The following is a 21,956-nucleotide window of genomic DNA, read 5'->3' as shown; positions in this document are numbered from 1 at the left end:
CTTACAGAGATCCTTCTGCCTTTGCCTTCCAAGTGCTGGGGTTAAAGGCATGTACCACCACTACCCAGTGTAAAATAATGTTTTTTAAAAATTAACTTTTATATATGTTGAACCTGCATGTTTGTGTATGCATCAAATATGTGAAGCACCCACAGAAGCCAGATGACATCATCAGATCCCCTGCAACTGGAATTACAGATGGTTGTGAGCCACCACATGGGGGTGCTAGGAACAGAACCCAGGTCATCTGACAGAACAGCCAGTGCTCCTAACTATAGAGCCATCTTGCCAGCTTCCTAACTTAAAAAAAGTCTAAAAAAGAGAGAATGATACAAGGTCAGATTTCAGTTGGGGAGCTAGCTTATGCCTCCACCTGGAATGTTCCCTTGTCTCCATGTTCCTGCCCTGAGTGTGACAGTCTCAGGAGAATATCAGGAAGGAGGCATAAACTGACTTAGTTCGGGATGGTCATTCCACTCTGGAGCCTTCGGGTGTTGTTCTTATGAGACAAATAAGGAAACTGAGGCTGAGGCGGGAAAGTGACAGTTCAGAGTCAATCAGCAAATAGAAGACCTCATGTTTCCTCTCAAAATCTCAGTCATATAGCTCTTTAACAGTCAGCTACACAAAGGTCTGAGTGTCCTGGGAGGAGGAGGGTGCGTGGTAAAGCTGACCACTGGGACACCGCTTGCCTAGTAGTGTTGCCACCAACTCCAAGTCCACTTCTCCACTCTGCAACGAACTTCCAATCCCATAGGCAGCAGTGTTCGAGGGGCCAACAGGAGCCTCTGAGCCATGGGCAGGGGGTACATGGGATTGCTCCTGCAGCTCTGACAGGCAGGTGACATCCACAGTGTTCTCCAGACAAGCTCAGGGCAGGTGGATTCCTACAGACCGTGAGCCAGCAGGATGAGAGCATGAACTCTGGTGTGTCAGGCCATCTTACTCTGTACTGACGACTGGCTTCCACACTTGAGAGCCTTCCCCATGTCCTGGTGACTGTCAGATGGTGGGACTCTTAACGGGGTGGCTCTGCAGTACAGACACCAGTGTCTAGGTTAAGAGTGCAGTTCCTTAGCCTTGGCCAGATTGCTTTTCGCTTGAGCATCTTAATCTAGCATTTAGTCATCTGTAACCTTTTTGTTGTTTCCATGGCAGTTTCGCTACAAGAAGCGTGTGTACAAGCAGTCCAACCTGGATGAGAAGCAGCTGGCCAGGCTCCACACAAAGGTATGGGGTGTGTCGGGGATAATACTTCCTCCACCCCATCAGGTCACCTCTAATCCTCTTGGGTTGTCTCTGGAAGGCTCGTTCCCCTGGGAGTACCCCCTGTGTATCCTGTGGGATGAGGCCTCACTGTGTGCATTGCTGGAGACCTAGCCAGATAGTAGGCAGCGAGGTGGGCCAGGGAGGCTGGTGGAGGTTGAACAGGGGGTTGCCGGAGGGAGGTTAAAAGGCAGCGGGAGTGGTATCTTGGGATTTGGATATTTGGTGAGGGAGAAGGATGTCTGCTGAGCACCATCTCTGGTTGCTGTTGCCGCCAAATCAGAGCAAAACCTATAAAGGTAGAAAGTTCTGGTACAATGAGAAGAGAGTTCTGTTGCTAGCTAGAGGGCTTTGTGCCCTTTGAAGGCATGGCGAGTCCCTGTGTCACACACCCGACATGCCAGTGAGGCCCTGGGAGCCAGGAACATGCCTGGAGCAGGAGGCAGAAATCCCGAGGCATGTGGGTGGACACTGCCCCTCCTTAGACACCCTGAGGTGCCTGGTGCTGGCCGGCTGGGCTCTCCTGTTGTGGGGAGTGCACCCGGGGCTTTCACAACCCACAGGTCCTTGTTTCTCAGACGGAGCAGGGTTGTCACTGTGGGTTTTGTTCTTGCCTTCAGTTAATTTTTTTTTTAATTGTTAGTTCTTTGACAGTTTCATACTGTATGGTGCATATGGTACAAATGCATTTTGATAGATCTATAATTCTCTCTTACCTCCCTCTCATCTCTGTCAGCCCCCATACTTCCTAGCACTCTCGTTCCACCAGGGCTATCTGTAGGACCATTGAGTTGAGTCTATCCACAGGAGCCGGGTGGGCTCACCAGTGAATTCACAACTGAAGCCAATGACTTCTCAGTTTTCTCGAATGTATCAGCAAAGAGTTCAGCCCTGAGGGTTAGCTAGAGCCCCTTGTCCATCCACATCTGAGTGCTGGTAGACCCTTTCTTGTGCAGACCCAGTGTAGGCATCCACAGCTGCTGAGTTCAAGACTGCAATGTCGTGTCTTTCCAGGAGATGGCACTGTGCAGCCCTTCTCCCTATCTTCCAGCTCTTGCTGTCTTTCCTCCCTTTCTTCCCCGATGTTCTCCGAGCCTTAGAGGGAATAGTATCAGTGTGTCATCTCAGGCTGAGCAGTCACAAGTTGCTCATTCTCAGCGCCTGTGCAACCATGAGGCTCTGCAGACACCAGGAAGAGAGGTTTCTCTAATTAAGGCCAAGAGTCACATTGTTTAGGGAGTAAACAGATATTTAGTAAGCAATTTGGCACCATGTCAATTTAGTGTTTCCCCCCAAGGGCCTGTGACTTTCCCTGCCATGTGGTTTGTTTTTTGTTGTTGTTGTTGTTGTTGTTGTTGTTTTGGTTTTTTTTTAAATCAGTTTATAGCCCTGGGCTTGGTTCCCCCACCCCTGCTGTGGAGTGGGCCTCAAAGGCAATCAGGGAGTGGTTGGTTACTCCCAAGACTATTCTGCTGTTGCCTAGCAGGTTGGTATCATGGATTGTAGGATTTACACCTGGGGAAGACCGTTGGTGCCTTATCTCCCCCAAGATAGAGCTATTTTATAACTTCAAGGAATTATGAAACCTAGCCGCCCATGAGGAAGTGCCCAGCTCAGCCCATTTTGATTTCTCTATATCCCTTCCTGTGTCCTGTCTTCAGCTCTAGGTCTCATTATCTACTTCTTATGAACAACCCAGACAAATGGCAACAGGGGCCTCTATGGCCTCTCTGACTAACATTGTTTTAAGTTTTGTGCCTAAGTTATCCAGAGGTGTCTGGCAGCTGTCCTTGGTCCCCTGCCCTTTGGTATACTGCCACTGTCCTTGACACTGTGACACCTCAGCCATGTCCTGGCCAAGTATGGTTCAGGCTCTTCTTATTTTTATGATTTTTTTGTTATTTAATGTGTAGGTTTAAATACTTGTGGCTTTAAAGAAAGGTGTCCGTGAGTAAATGCCCACAGTTTAAATGACACCCCCATTTTGGACATTTGTTTTAACCCCAGACTGCAAGATGTTTGGGTGGGAATCCAGCCAATGACAGGTGTCTGGATGGCCCAGGAACATCATGAGGTGAAAACTCACAGTGTTTCCATCCTGTGCTGTGGAAACTATGGGTCAGAATGACAGTGAGGCCCTAGAGAGAGATTCTGGGCTCTTCCTGATCCAGCAGCTGAGCAATCTGCTGAGGACAGATGTAACTTCTCTAATAGAAGAGTCAGGCAGGCTTGGGAGACTCAGGTCCTGTGGCTGACCTTTGTGACCTTCATCCTGGATTAGGTGTCCCTGAGGGCAGGTGTTACTGTTTTGATCTGGGGCTCATGGGGTGGGGCTCAGCAGCCACCTCTTTACAGAAGAGACTCTCAGCCTCAGTCTTCCTTCTGAGAATGGAGTGGGAAGTCTGAGTGAGTCCCAGAGACTGTCAATTGTCACCCTGCCCCAGGGATCTGCTCTTTCTCCACACGAGAGCATCTTGCTCCCAATATGGTGGAACTCACTTCTGCAGCTATCATAACTTCTGGAATTCCCACAGCTTCAGGGCCCTCAACTTTCTGACAACTCAGATACAATTTTGATTTTGGGGTACCCGGGTTATTTTCAGTGGTGATAGAATAAGCACTCTGGGACCTCTTTGGATGGTTATGAACCCCACTCATCAGGGTTCCACCTCAATGACTCAGAGGCCCCTAGTGTCATTATATAGGAATTACAGTTCGTTGTGAGAATTCTGCAGGGACAGACATTGAGATGTTGGTACAAAGATGCCAAACAGCAGGGTTCTGAGACATTCATGCAGGACAGGCCCATGGTGTTGGCTATGTGTTGATCTCATGCTTGGCCTCATGTGAGCCGGGGTGGTAGTTGGGTGGGGGTTACGGTAAGCAGTGCCCTGTGCAAAGGAGGCCAGTGCCTCCTAGTTGGCAATCTTCTCTTAGTCTATAAAGATCCACAGTCTATAAAGATCCTCCTTCCCTTCTTCCTTTCCCATCTATCTTCTTCCTTCTTCCCTTCCTCCCTTCCTTCCTTCCTTCCATCCCTCTTTTTTTCTTCCTTCCTTCCTCCCCCCCTTCTTTCTTTTTCCAGCATGAGATCATGTAGCCCAACTAGCTTTGAAATCATTATGTAGCTAAGGGTGACTTTGAACCTCTGATCCTCCTGGCTCCACCAGGAGCTTGGAGTAAAGGTATGCACCTGCATATCCAGTTTATGCAGGACTGGGCTCAAGCCCAGAGCCTCATTCATGCCAGGCAAGTTCTCTGCCCACTGAGCCTCGCCTCACCCCTATAAATACATTTTTCGCAAAGACGTTTCTGTCTTGTTTCTTCTCCAGGCCAATCTGAAGAAGTTTATGGACCACACCCAGCATCGCTCAGTGGAGAAGCTGGTCAAACTCCTGGACAGAGGCCTCGATCCCAATTTCCATGACCTGGAGACTGGAGGTGGGTGTTTCATGAGGGAGGCCTTTTCTGTACCCTAGGGAGTAAAGCATTCGTCCATTCCTTGGTTCTGGTTCCTCTGCATCAGTCATCTATTATGCTTTATTGGGTTTTACCTGAGCTTTGCAGTGGTTCCTTGTCTTACATAAGGTTTCTACTGCTGTGATAAAACACCATGAGCAAAGTCATTTGGGAGGAAAGGGATTATTCAGCTTACGTTTCCACATCATGGTACATCATCAAAGGAAGTCAGGACAGGAACTTTAACAGAGTGGGAACCTGGAGGCAGAAGCTGGTGCAGAGGCCACAGTTACTGGCTTGCTCCCTATGGCTTGCTCAGCCTGCTTTCTTATAGAACCCAGGACCTCCAGCCCAGGGAAGTCACCATCCACAATTGGCTGGGCCCTCTCTCATCAACCACTAAGTAAGAAAATGCCCATGGATAGAGCGCATGAAACATCTTCTCAGTTGAGGATCCTTCCTTTCAGATAACTCTAGTTTGTGTCAGGTTGATGTAAAATTAGCTGCTACGCTCCTCGGGCATGTAACTTCTGATCTGAGAGCCTGTGCTTTTCTCCTTGCTGTGTGAGCCTCTGGTTCAGTGCATGCACACAGTAGACTTGCATAGGTATTAGGAAAGAAGAAAGTGAATGAGTATCCTACATGTATAGGGCTATTGCCTACTGACTGGAGGTCTTCTGCAGAGCCTCTAGGGTTCATGTGCTAACCAGTTATCAGGGCAGCATGCTTAGGTTTTTCCCCCTCTGCCTGGATGCAGGCTTCCTCACAGACAGGCATCTGCACGCACATGTCTTATACTCTCTGCTGAGTGTTGAACTCCTTAGGCTTGAAATATCCTTGGGAGAAAGCTGCACAGGTTGGGAAGAGGGCTCTTGCCTCTGCACTACTAACAACTAGTCTGACTATTCTTTGCTGTGGGGAGTGCTGCTGAGCCCCCACAAGATCCCAGTCGCTTCCCCAGTTAGGACAATTTAGAGTGCCTTCCTGTGTTGCTAGTATCTCCTGCTTTACTGGGTGGAGCTCAGCCTAAGCCCAGGTGAACACTGGCCAAGGGATGATATAGCCAAGGGTGGCAGGCAGAGACCCAGGGACTCTTCACAGCACTTTGGATCTGTTTTGCCTGTTGTATGATCTCAGGACAGGAGAGATTTGACCTTAGCAGTGGGATCCTTTTTCCTGCCTTCTTTCCTTCTCTCCCTCCCTCTCCTCCCAGGATACCCCAGGTTCACTGCTGGTTCCCCCATGGCTTCTTGTCACACCTCGAAATTACTATGTGCACAAGATATGGAGGTGTCTTATAAAGTGTGGATTTTGTTTGTCATTTGGCTGACCCCTCAAGCTGAGGTGAACCCCACTGGGTACTGATCTAGCTAGCATGACCTAGTCTGAGCCCTGATGTGGACTGGATTGCCTCTTTGCTTCTGTGTTTCTTTAGGTTTATCTGTAAGCAGCGTGAGAACCAGGAGAGGGCTGGTTTCTGAGGATGGTGGTGACATCCAACATATGAGGAGAGATTAGGAGTCCTGGTAAGGGGTTGTGAGAGGAGGTCCTGACCAGAATAAGCAGGCCCCAGTTGACACTGGCTGTCTTGAAGCAGAGGTGTGCATATGGTAGCCTCCCTTAGCCCCATCTGGAGCTAGAACAGAGGTAGTAATTATGGGCAAGGAGCTGGTGCTTAGAGAAAATACAAGAGATAATGCCCTCTCAGCACTGGGTATGAGGGACCTGGAGCTCAGAGCATGGAGCCCACAAGTGATGATTATTCTGTGCTCTCTGAGATGCAACCAGCCTTGTACCTGTTGGGCTCATCTTCAGTAAAACCCCAGATCCATCTAACCATGTGTCTTAGTTAGGGTTTTACTGCTGTGAACAGACACCATAGCCAAGGCAACTCTTATAAGGACGGCATTTAATTGGTGCTGGTTTACAGATTCAGAGATTAAGTTCATTATCATCGAGGCAGGAACATGGCAGCATCCAGGCAGGTATGATAAAGGAGGAGCTGAGAATTCTACATCCTCATCTGAAAGTTGCTAGCAGAATACTGGCTTCCAGGCAGCTAGGATGAGGGTCTTAAAGCCCATACCCACAATGCCATGCCTACTCCAAAAAGGCCACACCTACCCAAACAGGGCCATTCCCTGGGCTAAGCATGCACAAACCATCATACAAGAGATTGACAAAGAAAACCAAAAAAGCATGTCTGTCATCTCTTCTGTTATTGCACTCTAAGAGGCAGACTGTTGCATCTACTCACTTCTTAATAGAATCTATTGGTCTTGGAATAATCCAGAGATGACTTAAAGTCAGACATGATGACAGAAGCAGGTGCATCTTTGTGAGTTTGAGGGTAGCCTGGACTACAAAGCAAGTTCTAGGATAGCTAAGTCTATATAGTAAAACCCTGTCTGGAGAGAGGGGGCTGGGGAGGGAGGGAGGGAAGGAGATGGGGAGGGGGAGGGGAGGGAGAGGGAGAATTCCAGGGCTCCTGGACCTTGCCTTTCATAGACACTGAGAGGCAATTGTGTAAACTGTGGCTGTTAGCTGATTTTAAAAAACGAGCAAACGTGGAGAGAAGCAATCCTGTGCCACACTGCTGGACAAGGGTGACTGTTCTGGAGTCACCACAGAGGCAGGACTAGCCAGATGTGGCTGCAGAGCACAGCAGACATATGGGGTTGGAGAGGGGATGGGTACCATTTTAGAAACCCTTACCAGTGGGCTTGGGTTTTGTGTGGGGGCTTGACAGAAATCCTTATTTGTAGTTTTGCTGTTGTTTGTGTTAGGGGTGTGTGTGTGTGTGTGTGTGTGTGTGTGTGTGTGTGTGGTGCAGGTGCAGGTGTGTGTGGAAGGCAGAGAGCAACCTTGTGTTTCTCTGGAGCTGTCTGTGTCCCCTTTCTTTGAGACAGGGTCTCTCGCTGTCTCACTGGTCTGCTGCTCCCAAGCAGGGCTAGGCTAGCTGGCTGGTGACCCCAGGCTTTCACCTGTCTCTGTCCCCTGTACCAGGGTTATACGTGGATGCACTCATGCCTGGCTTTTTACATAGATTCAGGGGATCTGAACTCAGTTCCTTGTGTGTGCACAGCAAACACTTTAGCAACAAAGCCATCTAACTCCCCAGCCCCACGCTTGTTTTCCAGACGGATACTTGTCTCCTCTAGCTCTAACAAACTTCTGTTATTCCTTCCACATTTCAGAAGCTCCAAGCTGTGTTTGAGTGACTTTCTGAGTCATTCTCTGAACAACAGACCCGCTGCACACCAAACGCCTTTGCTCCCTATGGGGAGTCAAATCCAGTTTCCTCCTGAAGGCCAAGGCCTCAGCCTCAGCTCTGCAGCTCAGAGTGAGCTGCACTGGCACTGGGGGAGCCATAATGGAGACAGCAGTCATTCTGGGTTGATTGACATGCAAGGGACATGAGAATCCTGGTGGGGTGACCTGCCACTTAAAACCACATCAACAAGAATAGATGTCTGTAGCTGTTGGAAGTGTCAATTTCATTAAATAACATGGAGAGAAAACTGAGTGTAAGGGTCCTTGGGTCCCTCTCTGCCATGGTGGGATTTCTGGGATGTCAGATTATAACAGCTCCAAGCCCTGGAAAGGCTGTCAAACTGACAGCCCTGGGGATCCTAGTCTGTCACTTTCACACCACCTCGAGCCACCTTGTTCATCTGGACTCACTCCTAAGACCTGGTCTCCACTGGTCCTAGTCTGCTTTCTGCTACTGTGATAAACTTAGTGACCAAAGGCAGCCTGGGGAGGAAACGGTTTCTTGCAGCCTACAGTTGAGGTCTGTTGTGAAGGGAAGTCAGGACAGGAATGCGAGGCAGGAACCTTGGAGTAGGAACTAAAGCAGAAGCCATGAAGGAGTGCCGTTTACCATCTGGCTCCCTGTGGGTTGGTCAATCTGCCTTATAGGATCCAGGCCAAGGGTGGCATCTCTCACCGTGGGACCCTCCCGCATCTAGAATTAACCAAGAAAATGTGCCACAGGCTTGCCCACAAGCCAGTCTGATGGAAGCATTTTCTCAGTTGAGGGTCCCTCTTCCTAGCCTACACTAGCTTATGTCAAATTGATAAAAATCCCATGCAGCACACCAAGTGAAAGGTTCCAGGCAGTGATGCTGTCAGTGGGGGTGGGGGTGGGGATGGCTTCTAGCTAAGTTCTTTATCATCCTTGAGAGGCACTGTTTCCACCCACATACGACTGTGGTGGACTCCTGGGGAGCCCCGTTCAGCTCCCACACGGCCCAATTAGAAGCTTTTGTGGACATTCGGCTTCCCCTTACTCGGAGCTCTGTGACTTGGGGAGTGGAGGGGCCTGTCTGATGACTTATGGTCCGTGTCTGTCACACAATGAATCACAGAACATGATCAATACCCCAGGAACTGCCTTGTCTGGAGGGAGCAGAGTTCTGAGACCTCATAAACATGAGTCTGCAGACGAGAGATGCACAAATGAAAGCAGCCTGCTGCCAGTTCATAAATACTCCCCCGCCCAGTGAGCCGGGTGCATCTGGTTGGTCCTTGGAGTTCTAATAAAGAGGAGTATTGTTAGGCAAGAACTCAGATGCAGTACCTAGTTATTGCAGCCCTTCTTTATGCGCTGCTCCCACAGAAGCATGAGAAGCTCGTAGGTAGAAGATAAGGTTCATCAAATATGGAAGGTGGACCATGAAAGGCAGCCTGGGAAGGAACTGAGTCTGGGATTGGGTCTAGGGTCCATAAAGAACCAGCTTTAGGGTCACAGAAAAGTCCCACCAGGCAGCTGGCGTGTAGCTCAGAGCATACAGAGCCTATATGTCTGAGGTCTTGGGTTCCAGCCCAACTACTGCCCCAACAACAAACAGCTGAGCTAGTTGTGGTGGCATACACCTGCCATTCCTACACTCAGGGTGGGAGGCAAGAAGATCCAGAGTTCAAGGCCATCCTCAGCTACATAGCAAGTTGGAAACTAGCCTAAGATACCTGAGACCATGTCTCAGAAATAATCAGTTAATTAACTCCAGCCCTGAGTGTGGACAATTCCCACATGTATCTATGCCAGCCTCTCTGTCACTAACAGTCAAAACTGCTGTGCTGTGTTTGTCACAACTGAGGCTCAGAGTTTACACTACAGCTACTCTTGGGGGGGGTCACAGATCTGTGGGATTTGTCAAGCGTCATCTGGGACCCCATCATTCTCTATACGCTGCACGTGCTTGGCCATCTTTCCCCAGCCACGGCGTGTGTGCCTGTGTCTCCTTCTTTCCTACAACGTCAGTGTGGGGCTGGGCAGGATGGTGCAGTCACATGGCTTCATTCAGCTGTGTCTGTTTGTGTCTCTTTAACATATTTACTTGTGTGTTGGGGGAGTGTATATACCATGCACATATGTACCGAGCACATATGTGGAGGTCAGAGGAACTCTGTGGAGTCATTTCTTGCCTTTCACTTTTATGTGGGCTCTGGGATTGAACTCAGATTACCAAGTTTTCTCTGCAATCACTTTCCCTACTGAGCCATGTCAGTAAGCCTAGATGAATTCCTTGTAGTTCTAAATAACACCCTTCTTAGTCAGTAGGTTTCTTTTTAATTTATTGACTTAGAATACAAAAATGATCCCATGAGATCTTTCACAGTTATAAACATAGGCTTCCCTCTCCTCTTTTTATTTTATTCTTCTGTATTTTTTTTTAAGACAAAGTCTCACTCAGATAGTTCAGGCTGACTTTAGACTCAAAGCAATCCTCCTGCCTCAGCTTCTCGGAGTGCTGAGAAATAGGTGTGTGCTTACCATACCCAGCTTAGGCATTATTTTTAACTTTCTTGTGGAAACTCCTAGAGCACTGGCTGGGTAGAATGTTTGATTTAAAAAGAAAATTACAATGATCTTATTCAGATGTATGGCTGTTTTGCCTGTATGGGTAAAAGAGAGCATCAGATCTGGAACAGGACTTACAGACAGTTGTGAGCCTTCATGTGTCTCTTAGGGTTTCTACTGCTGTGAAAAAATGCTATGACCAAAAAGCAAGTTCAGGAGAAAAGGTTTCCACATCACTGAGCATCACCGAAGGAAGTCAGGACAAGAGGTCAAGCAGGGCAGGAACCTGGAGGCAGGAGCTGATGCAGAGGCCATGGAAGAATGTGCTCCTTACTGACTTGTTCCCCCTGGCTTGCTTCATAATAGAAGCCTGGACCACCAGCTCAGGGATGATACCACCCATAGTGGGCTGGGCCCTTTCCATCCATTAATAATTAAGAAAATGCCCTACAGGCTTTTCTACAGCCTGATCTTATGGAGGCATTTTCTTAATTGAGGCTTCCTCCTCTTATATGACTAACTTGTATCAAGTTGACATAAAACTGTCATTGCTGGTAATTGAACCCAGGTTCTCTAGAAGGACAGTCTCTTAACTGAGTCACTCACCTCTCTAGCCCCATTGTGCTTTGTTTTGTAAGATGATGCTGAGCTTCAAGACGCCCTAGGTGGCTGCACCCTGCCTCATTTGTGCCAGTGATGAGGAGCAGGGCCCTCTGCCCTCAAGGGCTAAGGGCTCAGTGTTTTGTGTTTGGCCATTCTGACCCTGCAGCCTGACCCCTGCAGAGTCCCCTTGAGGTATGAGTGCGTCTCCTAGGGACCTGGGGCACAGCACACTGGTGTTCCACGCGTAACTCGACATCTGCCAGTTTTTTGTTGAAAATTTTGTTCAGATGACTCGCCCACTCGGGGAGGGGGGTTGTTGAGTTTACAAGTTCTCTGTGTATATTGAATATCGGCATCTCATAATTTGTGTTTGTTGTTGGAAATATTTTCTCTAAGCCCATGAGTAACAGAGCGACTTTGTATTAAGTTGCTCACCCTATGTAAGAGCCTTGAGGTTTTAGTTTTTTTAACTTTAATTATTTTATCCATGTGTATATGTGTTAGTATGTGTGTGTGTGTGCATGCCTGTGTGCGTGTCTGTGTGTGCCCATAGAGGACAGTAGAGGGCATCAGATCCCCTAGAGCTGGAGTTACAGGCAGTTGTGGGCTATTTGATTCGGGCTGGGAACCAAATTCAAAACTTCTGCAAGAGCAGCCTGTGCACTTCATTGCAGAGTGATCTCTCCCGCCCACAGGTTTTTGTTTTGTTGTTGTTCATCTTGTATAAACCTTTCTTAGAAAAGCTTTGGCTTAGGGAGTTTCTGCAGCCCGCTCGCCCACTGCTACCCTTTGACGTGAGTGTGGCATATTTTGCCTCCGTTGACCCTCATATCCATCCACTTGCGAGTGTTACAAAGCCCATGCACTATTCTGATTTTCTCACTTTCCCTGAATGTTTTCTTGCCGTCAGAGGATTTCAGGGGGCCTGCGTCATCTTCACTAGCCATGTCTCTATAGGCTGCAGGGTTTTGATGGTCACTTGGGCTTGAGGACCTTGGCAGCTTTGAGAACTGGTCGGGTAATTATTCAGATGCACCTCCGTCTACATTTGTCCAGTATTTTTTTCTTGACTGGACCTAGACCCTGCAAACACGAGGAAGTGTGGGGCTGGGAGGAAGACCACAGAACTGAAGGAGACTTCTCACCTTAGGTGGGGGCTCCTGTTGTTGGCCAAACCGACTGCTGTGACGCTGACCTCCCTAGCATGGCCCTGACTGCAGCTTTTCTTCCCTAAGACCCACCTGCTGAGCCTGTCCCATAAAGTGTGTTTTGGAAGGGGCTCAGTTGGCACAGACAACTGATAAGGAGTGGGGGGGGTTATGTCCTGCCTCCTAAAAGGCACAGTGGAAACTATCTGTGAAATTGTCCCCCCTGCTGCCACTTACCCAGTCTCTGTATGGGGTGCGCTTTATGCAGGTGTCTCTGAGGGATGGGCTTTAGGATCCCTCGAGCTCTAGGGACACTCAGGTCACACAGAACCTGTGCACATCTCCAGACAGCCTGCATTATCTCTAGATTGCTTGTAAAACCTGATTGATGGACGCTGTGAAAATCACTCTTGCATTGTGTTATTTCTTGGTTATATTTTATTGTTGTTATTTTCCAGTCTGTGCACTGCATTAACTTTCCCTGGGAAGATGTGAATGAACTTCCGTTCAGTCTGGATAAGGCAGAGCAAAGAAACAACTCCACGCCCATCCCAGACCAATGACTTAATCAGGTTTAGTGACAGGAGCAGTACAGTGAGGGGACACTGGCTGAGGGGGTCACTCACAGGAGCCTTGGTGAAGGGTTACTTATAGGAGTGCTGATGACCCTAAAACAGCTGCATCACTACAAAGCCCCACCCCGACTTGGGTAATGTCCCCAATCTGTATAGATGAGCCCCATTTCATTAACCTTCAGTTTGTATCCTTATAGCACCTTGGATGAGACCACATGTAGCTGTGCAGAATTTCATACAAAAAAAGGCCAGCTGGGAGGAGCTGGATCTCAGGTCTGGGCCTGTTAAGCTTCCCCTCCCCTTGTGCTATGAGAGAGCGTCCAGTGGCCTGACCTTGGGGGGGGGGGTTGTCTGTTGTGGGCATCAGCTGCTCTGGTGAAGATGTGGACAGCTGGTATTAGGGAGGAAAGTGTTTCCTGGTGCTGGGGTAGGTTCAGCTCACAAGTAAGTGGCTGGCTGACGCTGTGGCCTCTGAACTCAAACTGGAAAGCAGTCCCCCATGGCGTATTTGTTCTGTGTCTTGCTTTTCACACTTGGGGTGGTTCAGGCTAGCCTGTGTGCCCCATCTCCAGTCCCCATGTCTGATACACTCATTATTCCTTCCTGTGTTATAGTTTCCATCCTGGGGCCCCTCAGCCTCCTAAATCAGTGTTTCAAGAACCCTGCTAGAGGTCGCCCAGCCCTTCAAAGAAATACTGGTTTTCACTGCCATAGTTGTTGCCTGACATGGGAGGGACCGCCCCTGCATATGCTTGATTTGTCAGACTCCTTGTCTTGTACATGGAACACACACACACACACACACACACACACACACACACAGGCACCCTCTAGCTGCTGCTCTGAGTCCCTTATTTCTGTCTTCACCTTGCCCTTCCAGGGGTGCTATATTCCTGTAGCCTGGCTGAAGCTCTCAGCTGGCGTGCCAGGGACCTGCCTCTTTCCTGTCCTCCTGGTGCCTCTTGGAATACATCCAGTTATTTCCCAGAAACAACACTCCGAGGATAGATCTAGGGTAATGGTGTGTGTATAACCTTAAGGTTAAGTGACCCAAGTTTGGGTACCAGCCTCTCTGTATTTGCCAAAATCCTAAAGTGGTTTTAAAACTGAGGAGATTTCAACACATGAAAAAGAAAAAAAAAATATTTTAAGACACTGTTGCAAACATCTGTGTGGGGCGAGTTCTCATGGTACCTGAGGCTCACTGTTTTGACTGGACATGGCCAGCAAGGCCTCAGGATCCACTTGTCTCTGCTGGAGTAGCTGACACGCACACTTGTGACCAGCTTTTATGTGGGTACTGGGGATCTGAACGCAGAGTCTTCTACTTGTGCACCAGGTACCCAACCCACTGAGCTTCCTCTCCTGCCTCCAGATGGAGAGTCTAGACCACCAGTGCTCAACCTGTGGGTCACAACTCTTTCAGGGGTTGAAAGACCCTTTCTGAGGGGTTGCATATCAGATATCCTGCACATATGATCTTTATATTACGATTCATAACAGTAGCAAATTTACAGTTATGAAGCCGCAACAAAATAATTTTATGGTTGAAGATCACCACAACATAAGGAACTGTATTAAAGGGTCACAGCATTAGGAAGACTGAGAGCCACTGCTGTGGAGTGTGGTCACTCTGGGTCAAGGAACTTGTAGGTTGTCCTGGTGCTCTATGGTCACCTGAATAAGGCACCTAGAGGACTCCAGTTCTTATCTCTGTGGGATCCCTGCAGCCTAGTTTCTGACAGCCACAAAGAGTCCGCGTGGATTATGAAATGGGGAGAAAGGGTAGCGGCCTTCCCAGCGTCCAATTAGAGTTCTCGACAGTTGCTCCCATGAGGGACATGTCAAGATGGTGCCCAGGCTTCTGTCCTCAGTGAGTGTGCTGGGACTCTCCAGGACTCAGCACCAAGGCCCACACTATAGAAACCCTGCTGCTGCTGTTCTGATTTGCATGTCTGACCTGTTGTGACTCTGTCATTGTCATGAGGTTGTCTGAGTCACCTGACAGTGTGGGAAACTGGAACCATAGGTTCACAGACGGAGCTGCTCAGCTTCACGCACTAATGGGGAGGAGCGCACAGTAGGGCTTGGCAGCACCCTCAGAGTACTTGTTCTAATGCCTTTTTGTTTGGTCCCCTCAGAGACGCCCCTGACCCTGGCTGCCCAGATCAGTGACTCCATGGAGGTCATCAAAACTCTCAGAAATGGGGGTGCACATTTGGACTTCCGCTCCAGGGATGGAATGACTGCCATTCACAAGGCTGCCCGGACGAGGAACCAGGTTGCCCTGAAGGTATGTCCTGAGCCTGCCTTGTGTGGGCAACAGGGTCCTTTATCTGGTCCCCGAGCTGTCCTCACAATGGTTTTCTCTCCAGGGAACCATGAATCCTATCCTAACTGGAGCTCAGAAGGGCAACCAAGCACCACGTACTCCTGCCCGCTCTGTGCTATAGCGGCTTCTAGAACTAACCGCCTTAAGCTACCTTGATCCCTCTAGTTCACAGAAGGGCTCATGTTTCCAATGCGTGAGTTAGTGCTAAATCCTGTCTTTGTCCCGCGGAGGAGGCCTCAGGTCCAGTGGAAGTACTGGCAGCCTTGGTGCCCGCTGCACTGCATCTCTAAGAGACAGATAGCTGTACCCACATCCATCTTCTCCTGAACTTCCATGTGGCATATAGTACACCCATCTTCCCCATGGCCATCTTCCCAACTCCCTTTCCCCATGTCTGTCTTTCCGGGTCCATTTCCTCTATATACCTATCTTCTCCACAGCCATCTTCCCACCCCAACCCCCTTTTCCCATGCCCGTCTTTTCAGGTTTATCTTCTCAGGTCCATCTTCTCCATCTTCCCCACACCCTCCTCCCCACAACCTCCTCCCCACAATCTTCTCCCCACAATCTCCTCCCATGCCTGTCTTTTCCCCACTGCTAGGCAGCATTCAGTCTCTTCCTTTCTTCGTTCCCTATCTTCCTTTCTTCCACATCTTTGCTCCTTGCCCTTGTCTTTCCAGAGAGAAGGTGGTTCCCAATGAGGAAGCCAGGTCTCCTGGCTGCAGCTTAATCCAAGATGGAAGTTTTCCTGCTATCCCTGCCTCACCTTGGCGACACCTTCCTACAGGCTTCCAGAGATTCTACATGTTTCTGACCCTGCCCAGAGGCTCACTACCCCTGACTCACTGCCTTGTGTGTTAGTTCAAATGCTATGGCTCTCCTTACCACATGCTACCCTGGTGGCTCTCTACAGCTATCTTCTGGGATACAGGATTCTAGGTGCCAGCAGGAACCTGTCAAGGAGCCACAGCTGCCAACTGTCTCTCATCTGGGTGCAGGTGCCGTTCCTGATCCCCAAATATCACCTGTCACTTCCATCAGGAGTTAGGACTCTGCAGTTTTGTGTGTGTTGGGGAAACATCAGGTGTCCAGGCATGACTCAGCCTGGCCTGTGGGGAAGCTGTCCACGTGTGTCTTCAATTCATTCTGTGTACGAGACCAGTGACAACTTTAAATTCTTCCCCTAGACCCTCCTGGAGCTTGGCGCCTCCCCAGATTACAAGGACAGCTACGGGCTCACAGCACTGTATCACACGGCCATTGTTGGGGGCGATCCTTACTGCTGCGAGCTCCTTCTCCACGAGCATGCCTCTGTGTGCTGCAAGGATGAAAATGGCTGGCAGGAGATCCACCAGGTATGGCTCTGCTCACCATGCCCGCTGCTGAGATCCCTGCCCTGCCGTGCCAGATCCAGCCCCCAGAACAACTGCGTGCCAAGCCCTGAAACGTGTACAGTAATCATCAGCGTATACATGTGACACATTTCTGGCTATTTCCTACTTTGCAGGAGAAGCTAGGTGCCCATGTGAGGCTGCTGGGTATCTGTAGCAACTGTTACTTAGGGTGGGGATGAGGCTGAAGGTATGTGTCCCTAGCCGTGATCTCCAGGTCCTGACATTCTAGGGACATGGCAAAGAAGGTACCAGGACCCAGAATGCGGCCTGATAATTTTGCACAAGGCATGAGGTTTTCAACCATTACCTTCTAATCCTGAGACTGGGAGACACATTGCCTATCACCTTGTAACCATGAGGCTAGAAGGTGGGTCACCTCTGACCTTGCAACCATAGGGCCAGGGGGTGTGATACCTATGATCCTGGCAAGAAACAAAATCTGCCTGATGGTTCTAGAAGGGCTGCTTCTTATGACCCAGGTGTAGGAAAAAGGGGTCCAAGTTCAGCCTGAACCCTGTACCCAAGCCAAGCAGCTATGGGAGCCATTGCCAGATCTCGACTTTGAGACTGGAACAGCCAGTATTTCTGAGAAGGTGGGGCTGGCTGGGTGGAGCTAAAGCAGTGTGGCTGGGCTCAGAGGGCTAGTGGAAGGAACGTTGAGTCCTCCAAAGCTGGAGATTATAGCCTGGAAGCCAAGGCCTTTGATCTTAGTGGAGAAAGGGTCTGGGTCGCTGGGCAGACAGGCAGGAAGGTCAGGGAAGAGAGCAGAGATAGCCTCTCACTGGTCTTGATATGGCGGTGGTGCATCGTGGTTTCTAGTCTCTCCATCAATCTCTTAATGCCTGTGCCACCTGCCTCTCCTGGAGGGAGGGATCACACGCCCTCCCGCCCTGGTCTGTCACCTATGTACACTGGGTGGGGACTTCCAAGCAGCAAGCATAATTATCATCTCGTCCATGTGGCTGATGTGAGACTGGCTGCCGGTCCTAGGCTTGTTCTGTGAAGGACCTTCTCCCCACGGTGCCTAACTTTAGGTGACAGACTGTGGGACTAGGTGCTGACTCAGAGTTATTCTAGGCACTGCTCTGACAGTACTATAAGATGGAATAAGTGTTTAAGAAACCAGTAAACTTTAGAGAAACAGGTGACTCCACAGGGGGTGAGGCCTGCCCAATCTGCGGAGGATCTTTTGTGGAAGCCAGGGGCACCTAGAGAAACTCAGCTCCATCCCAGATGCCTTCAGGATCCAGCTACAGTGTCAGTCACTCACCAGGCTTCAGGATTCTCTGTAAACTTCACCCTGGATATCTCTCTCTCTCTTTCCCTCCCTCTGTCTCTGTCTCTTTCTCTGTCTCTGTCTCTCTCTCTCTCTCTCTATCTCTCTCTCTCTCTCTTCTCTCTCTCTCTCTCTCTCCCTGCCTCCATATATACATTTCAAAGTACAGTCATCTCTCAGGCCCCTCAGAGGTCCCATTCCAGGACTTTGCAGTGATACCAACATTTGAGATGCTCCAGTCCCTTTATTATATTGTGTGGCATTTACACATGCACCCAGGCCTGTTCAGCCATCTTAAGGTTTACTCTTATGATTTTTTTTTTTTTTTGAGACAGGGTCTCAGTCTGTGTCCTGGAGTATCCAAGAACCACTTCATATGATAAGCTAGCTTTGAACTTTAGAGAATCTGCCTGTCTAGCCTCCCAAGGTTAGGATTACAGGCAGGGTTAGGATATAGTAACCCAGATGTCGGTAGTTCTTTGAGAACAATAGTTCTACCATGTTTAAGGACAAGAAGAAAAAGGTGTCTGTGTGTGTTTAGCACAGATGCAGAATTTCCCCAGGTATTTCTTCTATCCATGGCTGTAGACCACAAGTGACAGATTCACCGTTACGGTGTGCACAGGCAGTGTGCACGTTTGTACCCTAGCTGCTCTGTCTCTTTGGAGAACCCTAACTTTTAAAGCCCTGAGAACTGGGATAGCATCTTGTCTACCTGCTTCCCTCTTTCCTCCCAATCTCTACTGCTTCCCCATCCCTTTCTGGGCCAAGGTGATGGCCAGCCCTCAGGAGTGCTCAGTCCTGGCTCTTGAGCCCTCTGTCAGTGTGGAGCAGGGTTGAGAGCAGCTTCCTGTTTGCTCAGCTGTCTCCCTGAACTGGCCCTTACTCATACATGGTTCGTACTTGTTTGTATCTGCAGAGGCCCCATGGGGCTCCTGGCCTGTCGTTCCCCACTCCCCATCTCCCCAGCACTGGCCGGGGACTTCACTAGCACCTCAGGCACCTGCCCACCTATTGGTCACATAGCCATGAATGTTACCGACTTATCATCAGTGACATCTGCCATCCACTCAGTGTTCTGACACCAGGATGCAGTGGTGGACAGAGACTTTAACACATGAGGGACACTAAACAGGTGACAAACATGTTTAAAAGATTGCAAGCACATGTACACGTACATTATGTGGACATGTAGGAAGTGGATATGTATATTCTGTGTCCCCATGTAATAGTAGTTCCTGGGCTCATACAGTGACATCAGACACTGGTGCCCTGGAGCAGAAGATGAGTGACTGGTTCCTCTGCTCTGCATATTTGCAGCTTTTCCACCTGCGTCTCGCTCCCTCCCTCCCTCCCTCCTTCCCTCCCTCCCTCCTTCCCTTCCTCCCTGCCTGCCTGCCTCACCTCCAGCCTTCTTGCCCCTCCCTTCACCAGGGCAGTCCCTCTTCACAGTCCAGTGACACCACACTTACAGGTCTGGCCCTTTTCATTTGGACCGTGTGACTGGTTTTTACCTTGGACAACCCTTGGCTGTGGGACCCTGGCTGCCTCTGCTTCCTGGGCCCCACAGATACCAAGTTCCATCCTGGGTCTGGATTGAGAACTTTACCACTTCAGTGCCACCTAGACCTGTCGGTCCCTCAGCCCTTCAGCCCACACACCATGGTTCTCTGGAGACCTTGGAAGACTTAACGCTGTTGACTTTTGGATCCTGAACCTTGCCTTTTCTTGCAGGGTTTGGACTGCCCTCTAGTGGTCAGTTTCAATCTAGCCCTGGAACCTTGCTTTTTGTCTCTCTTAGTTGCGGGTTGCCCCTGCGCAGAGCAGGCAGGAGTAGGAGACACAGCCAACACCTCCTAGATTATTCTTCTAGCCAAATGTACAATTACCCAGCTAAACACCACTCTACTTGCCCCTTTATGTACCCTCAAAGTAACCCCAGCAGAGTTAAGAGGTGAATTAACAGGCCCAGAGAGGGTAAGTAAGTTGGCTAAGGTCACAGAGTGAGCAGTTTGCTGAACTAAATTGACCCCTACCTTGTCTTATCTCATTGTCTTCTCCTTCATCTTACCTGAAAACCTCCCAAGCAGAAACTATTCATAATACAACTGTTTTCAGAAGAAGGGATGGCATGGGGTGGGTGGGTTTTGTAGGAGTCCACTTAGACTAGTTCTGGACCTCTTGGAACAGCCCCAGGGTCCCAGATTTCTGGGCTCAGGATTTAAAGTTGGTTCCTTTGTGGTGGCACCACTGTCTGACATAGCATCCTCCTGTGGTGATGTTTGCTTTCTCCTGCAGCGTGTTGGATCCAGTGCAGACAAGCTTCTCAGGGGGAAGAGAGCCACCTGGCTAAGCGGAGAGGTCATAATGGCTCTCATGGACCCCACTCAGTCCCATACTCTGAGTCCACATCATCAGTGTGGGGTCATCGCCTCATACCTCCCAGGGAGTGATTTTTGCCCAGTGTAGTCAGCCTGGGATAGAAATTCCCTCACACTGCCTAGGTTGCCTGGGCAAGGGCAGTGTCTCCTCAGGAATTTCAGAGCTATTGAAACAGCTGAATGTAAGAGTATCTTTACATTCTACGGTGCTTGTATACTAGAGCTCAGTTCGTGTTCTCACCAACACGTGACCCGTTCCACATACTTGTCATCCTGCCTTGTCCTATACTGTGACCTCGCATGGCTGTCTTCTGTGTGTCTGTGTCTTGGCTGTCTTGTGTGTTTGTTAGTTTCTGTTTAAGGACAGGCTTTCTCTGCATAGCCCTGGCAGTCCCAGAACGCACTCTGTAGACCAGATTGACCAGGTGACTCACACAAACCCACCTGTTTCTGCCTCCCAAGTGCTGGGATTAAAGGTGTGCACCATTACCACCTGGCCTTCTCAAAAATAGATTATTTATTATATTTTGTGTGTATGGATGTTTTGTCTGCGTGTATGTATGTGTGTCACGTGCATGTAGTGCTTGTGGGGGCCGAAAGAGAGTGTTAGTGTTAGGTTGTCACAGACGGCTGTGAGCCACTGTGTGGGTACTGGGAACTGAACCTAGGTCCTCTGGAAGAACAACCAGTGCTCTCAATTGCTGAGACATCTAGTCCCATTGGCTAGTCTACTTTTTCTCACCCCAGTGATCTCATTCTACCTCACCACCTTCCTTTCAGTCCAAAGAGTGGCATTGAATCACCCTGGTTAGGACTCTGCTGGTGCCTAGGAGCTGTTCTTCTGCTGAGTGAGTTTGGAGATATACCACAGGCTTCCAGCAGGTGGCAGTGCAGTGCGCAGAGGGAGGTTCACTGTTTCTTTATTCATACCAAATTTGCTGTTTGGCAAGTGGCAGGCAGGCTACTGGGCACTGCTGGGGTGACCCCGGTACTCTGAGGGCACCTTATTCTAAATAGTCATGCTCATTCCTCCCCAGGGGTGTCTGAGACAGTAGATTAGGGTGACCCCAAGGAAACTGTTTTCCTTTTTTTTGAAAACAGGGAAGTGGGAAGAAAGGATGTCTGAGTCAGTGTTATGTCCTGAATTTGGTTTCCTCCCTGACCTCTATCCTGCTTGGGCCTCACTCCAGAGCACATTCATTTTTTGCCACCTGTCCCAGCAATGTCAGAGGAGACATCCCAAGTCTGCCCTGGACCCCTTTTGTGGGCAAGCCTGCTTTGTCGCCTGGTCCCTCTGCCTCTCCAGGGTTTCCTTCAGACTCTGGGACAGTTGGTTTCTAGATTGCCTTTCTGTCTGTGCTCCTCTACCATGTCCTGAGGACACACAGGTCTACATTTGTCTCCAAGCTGCTGCCACTGTGCTCTTGGCATTGTGTCCTGTCAGGTGGCCTGTGGTGACCACATGACATGACTAGTGGCATCCCTGTGAATACTAACTCTTCCCTGTTGCAGTGAACTAGTGACCCCAAGACTGCAGCTGTGGCATTGATGTTTCTTGTTTGTATTGATTTTTGTCTTTGCCCAGTGGAGATTCTCCTCCATTTTGCCTCTAGCTGGGTATCCATCAGACAGAAAAGATACTTTTGTTTTTCTTTTATTTATAGCAAGGTAGACTCATAGGCTTCTTCTATCTGGCAGATATTATTGGATAACACC

At 49.4% G+C, this 21,956-nt stretch overlaps 1 protein-coding gene across 2 annotated transcripts in view; it reads left to right on the top strand.

Annotated features, from left to right (window-relative positions):
* Positions 1-21,956, top strand: part of SHANK2 (SH3 and multiple ankyrin repeat domains 2) — a gene marked incomplete at both ends in the record, with an annotated part of 372,055 nt that overhangs the window by 21,954 nt on the left and 328,145 nt on the right. For both annotated transcript variants that reach the window (XM_080911817.1, XM_080911816.1), the window contains 4 exons: positions 1,159-1,230; positions 4,599-4,707; positions 14,999-15,150; positions 16,377-16,544. In XM_080911817.1, coding sequence (XP_080767943.1) covers positions 1,159-1,230; positions 4,599-4,707; positions 14,999-15,150; positions 16,377-16,544 — 501 coding nt within the window. The remainder of the gene's footprint in view (positions 1-1,158; positions 1,231-4,598; positions 4,708-14,998; positions 15,151-16,376; positions 16,545-21,956) is intronic.

Source organism: Micromys minutus, assembly GCF_963924665.1.
Source record: "Micromys minutus genome assembly, chromosome: 2".
In the NCBI taxonomy this organism is placed as follows: domain Eukaryota; kingdom Metazoa; phylum Chordata; class Mammalia; order Rodentia; family Muridae; genus Micromys; species Micromys minutus.
This window is presented reverse-complemented; position numbering and strand designations above follow the sequence as displayed.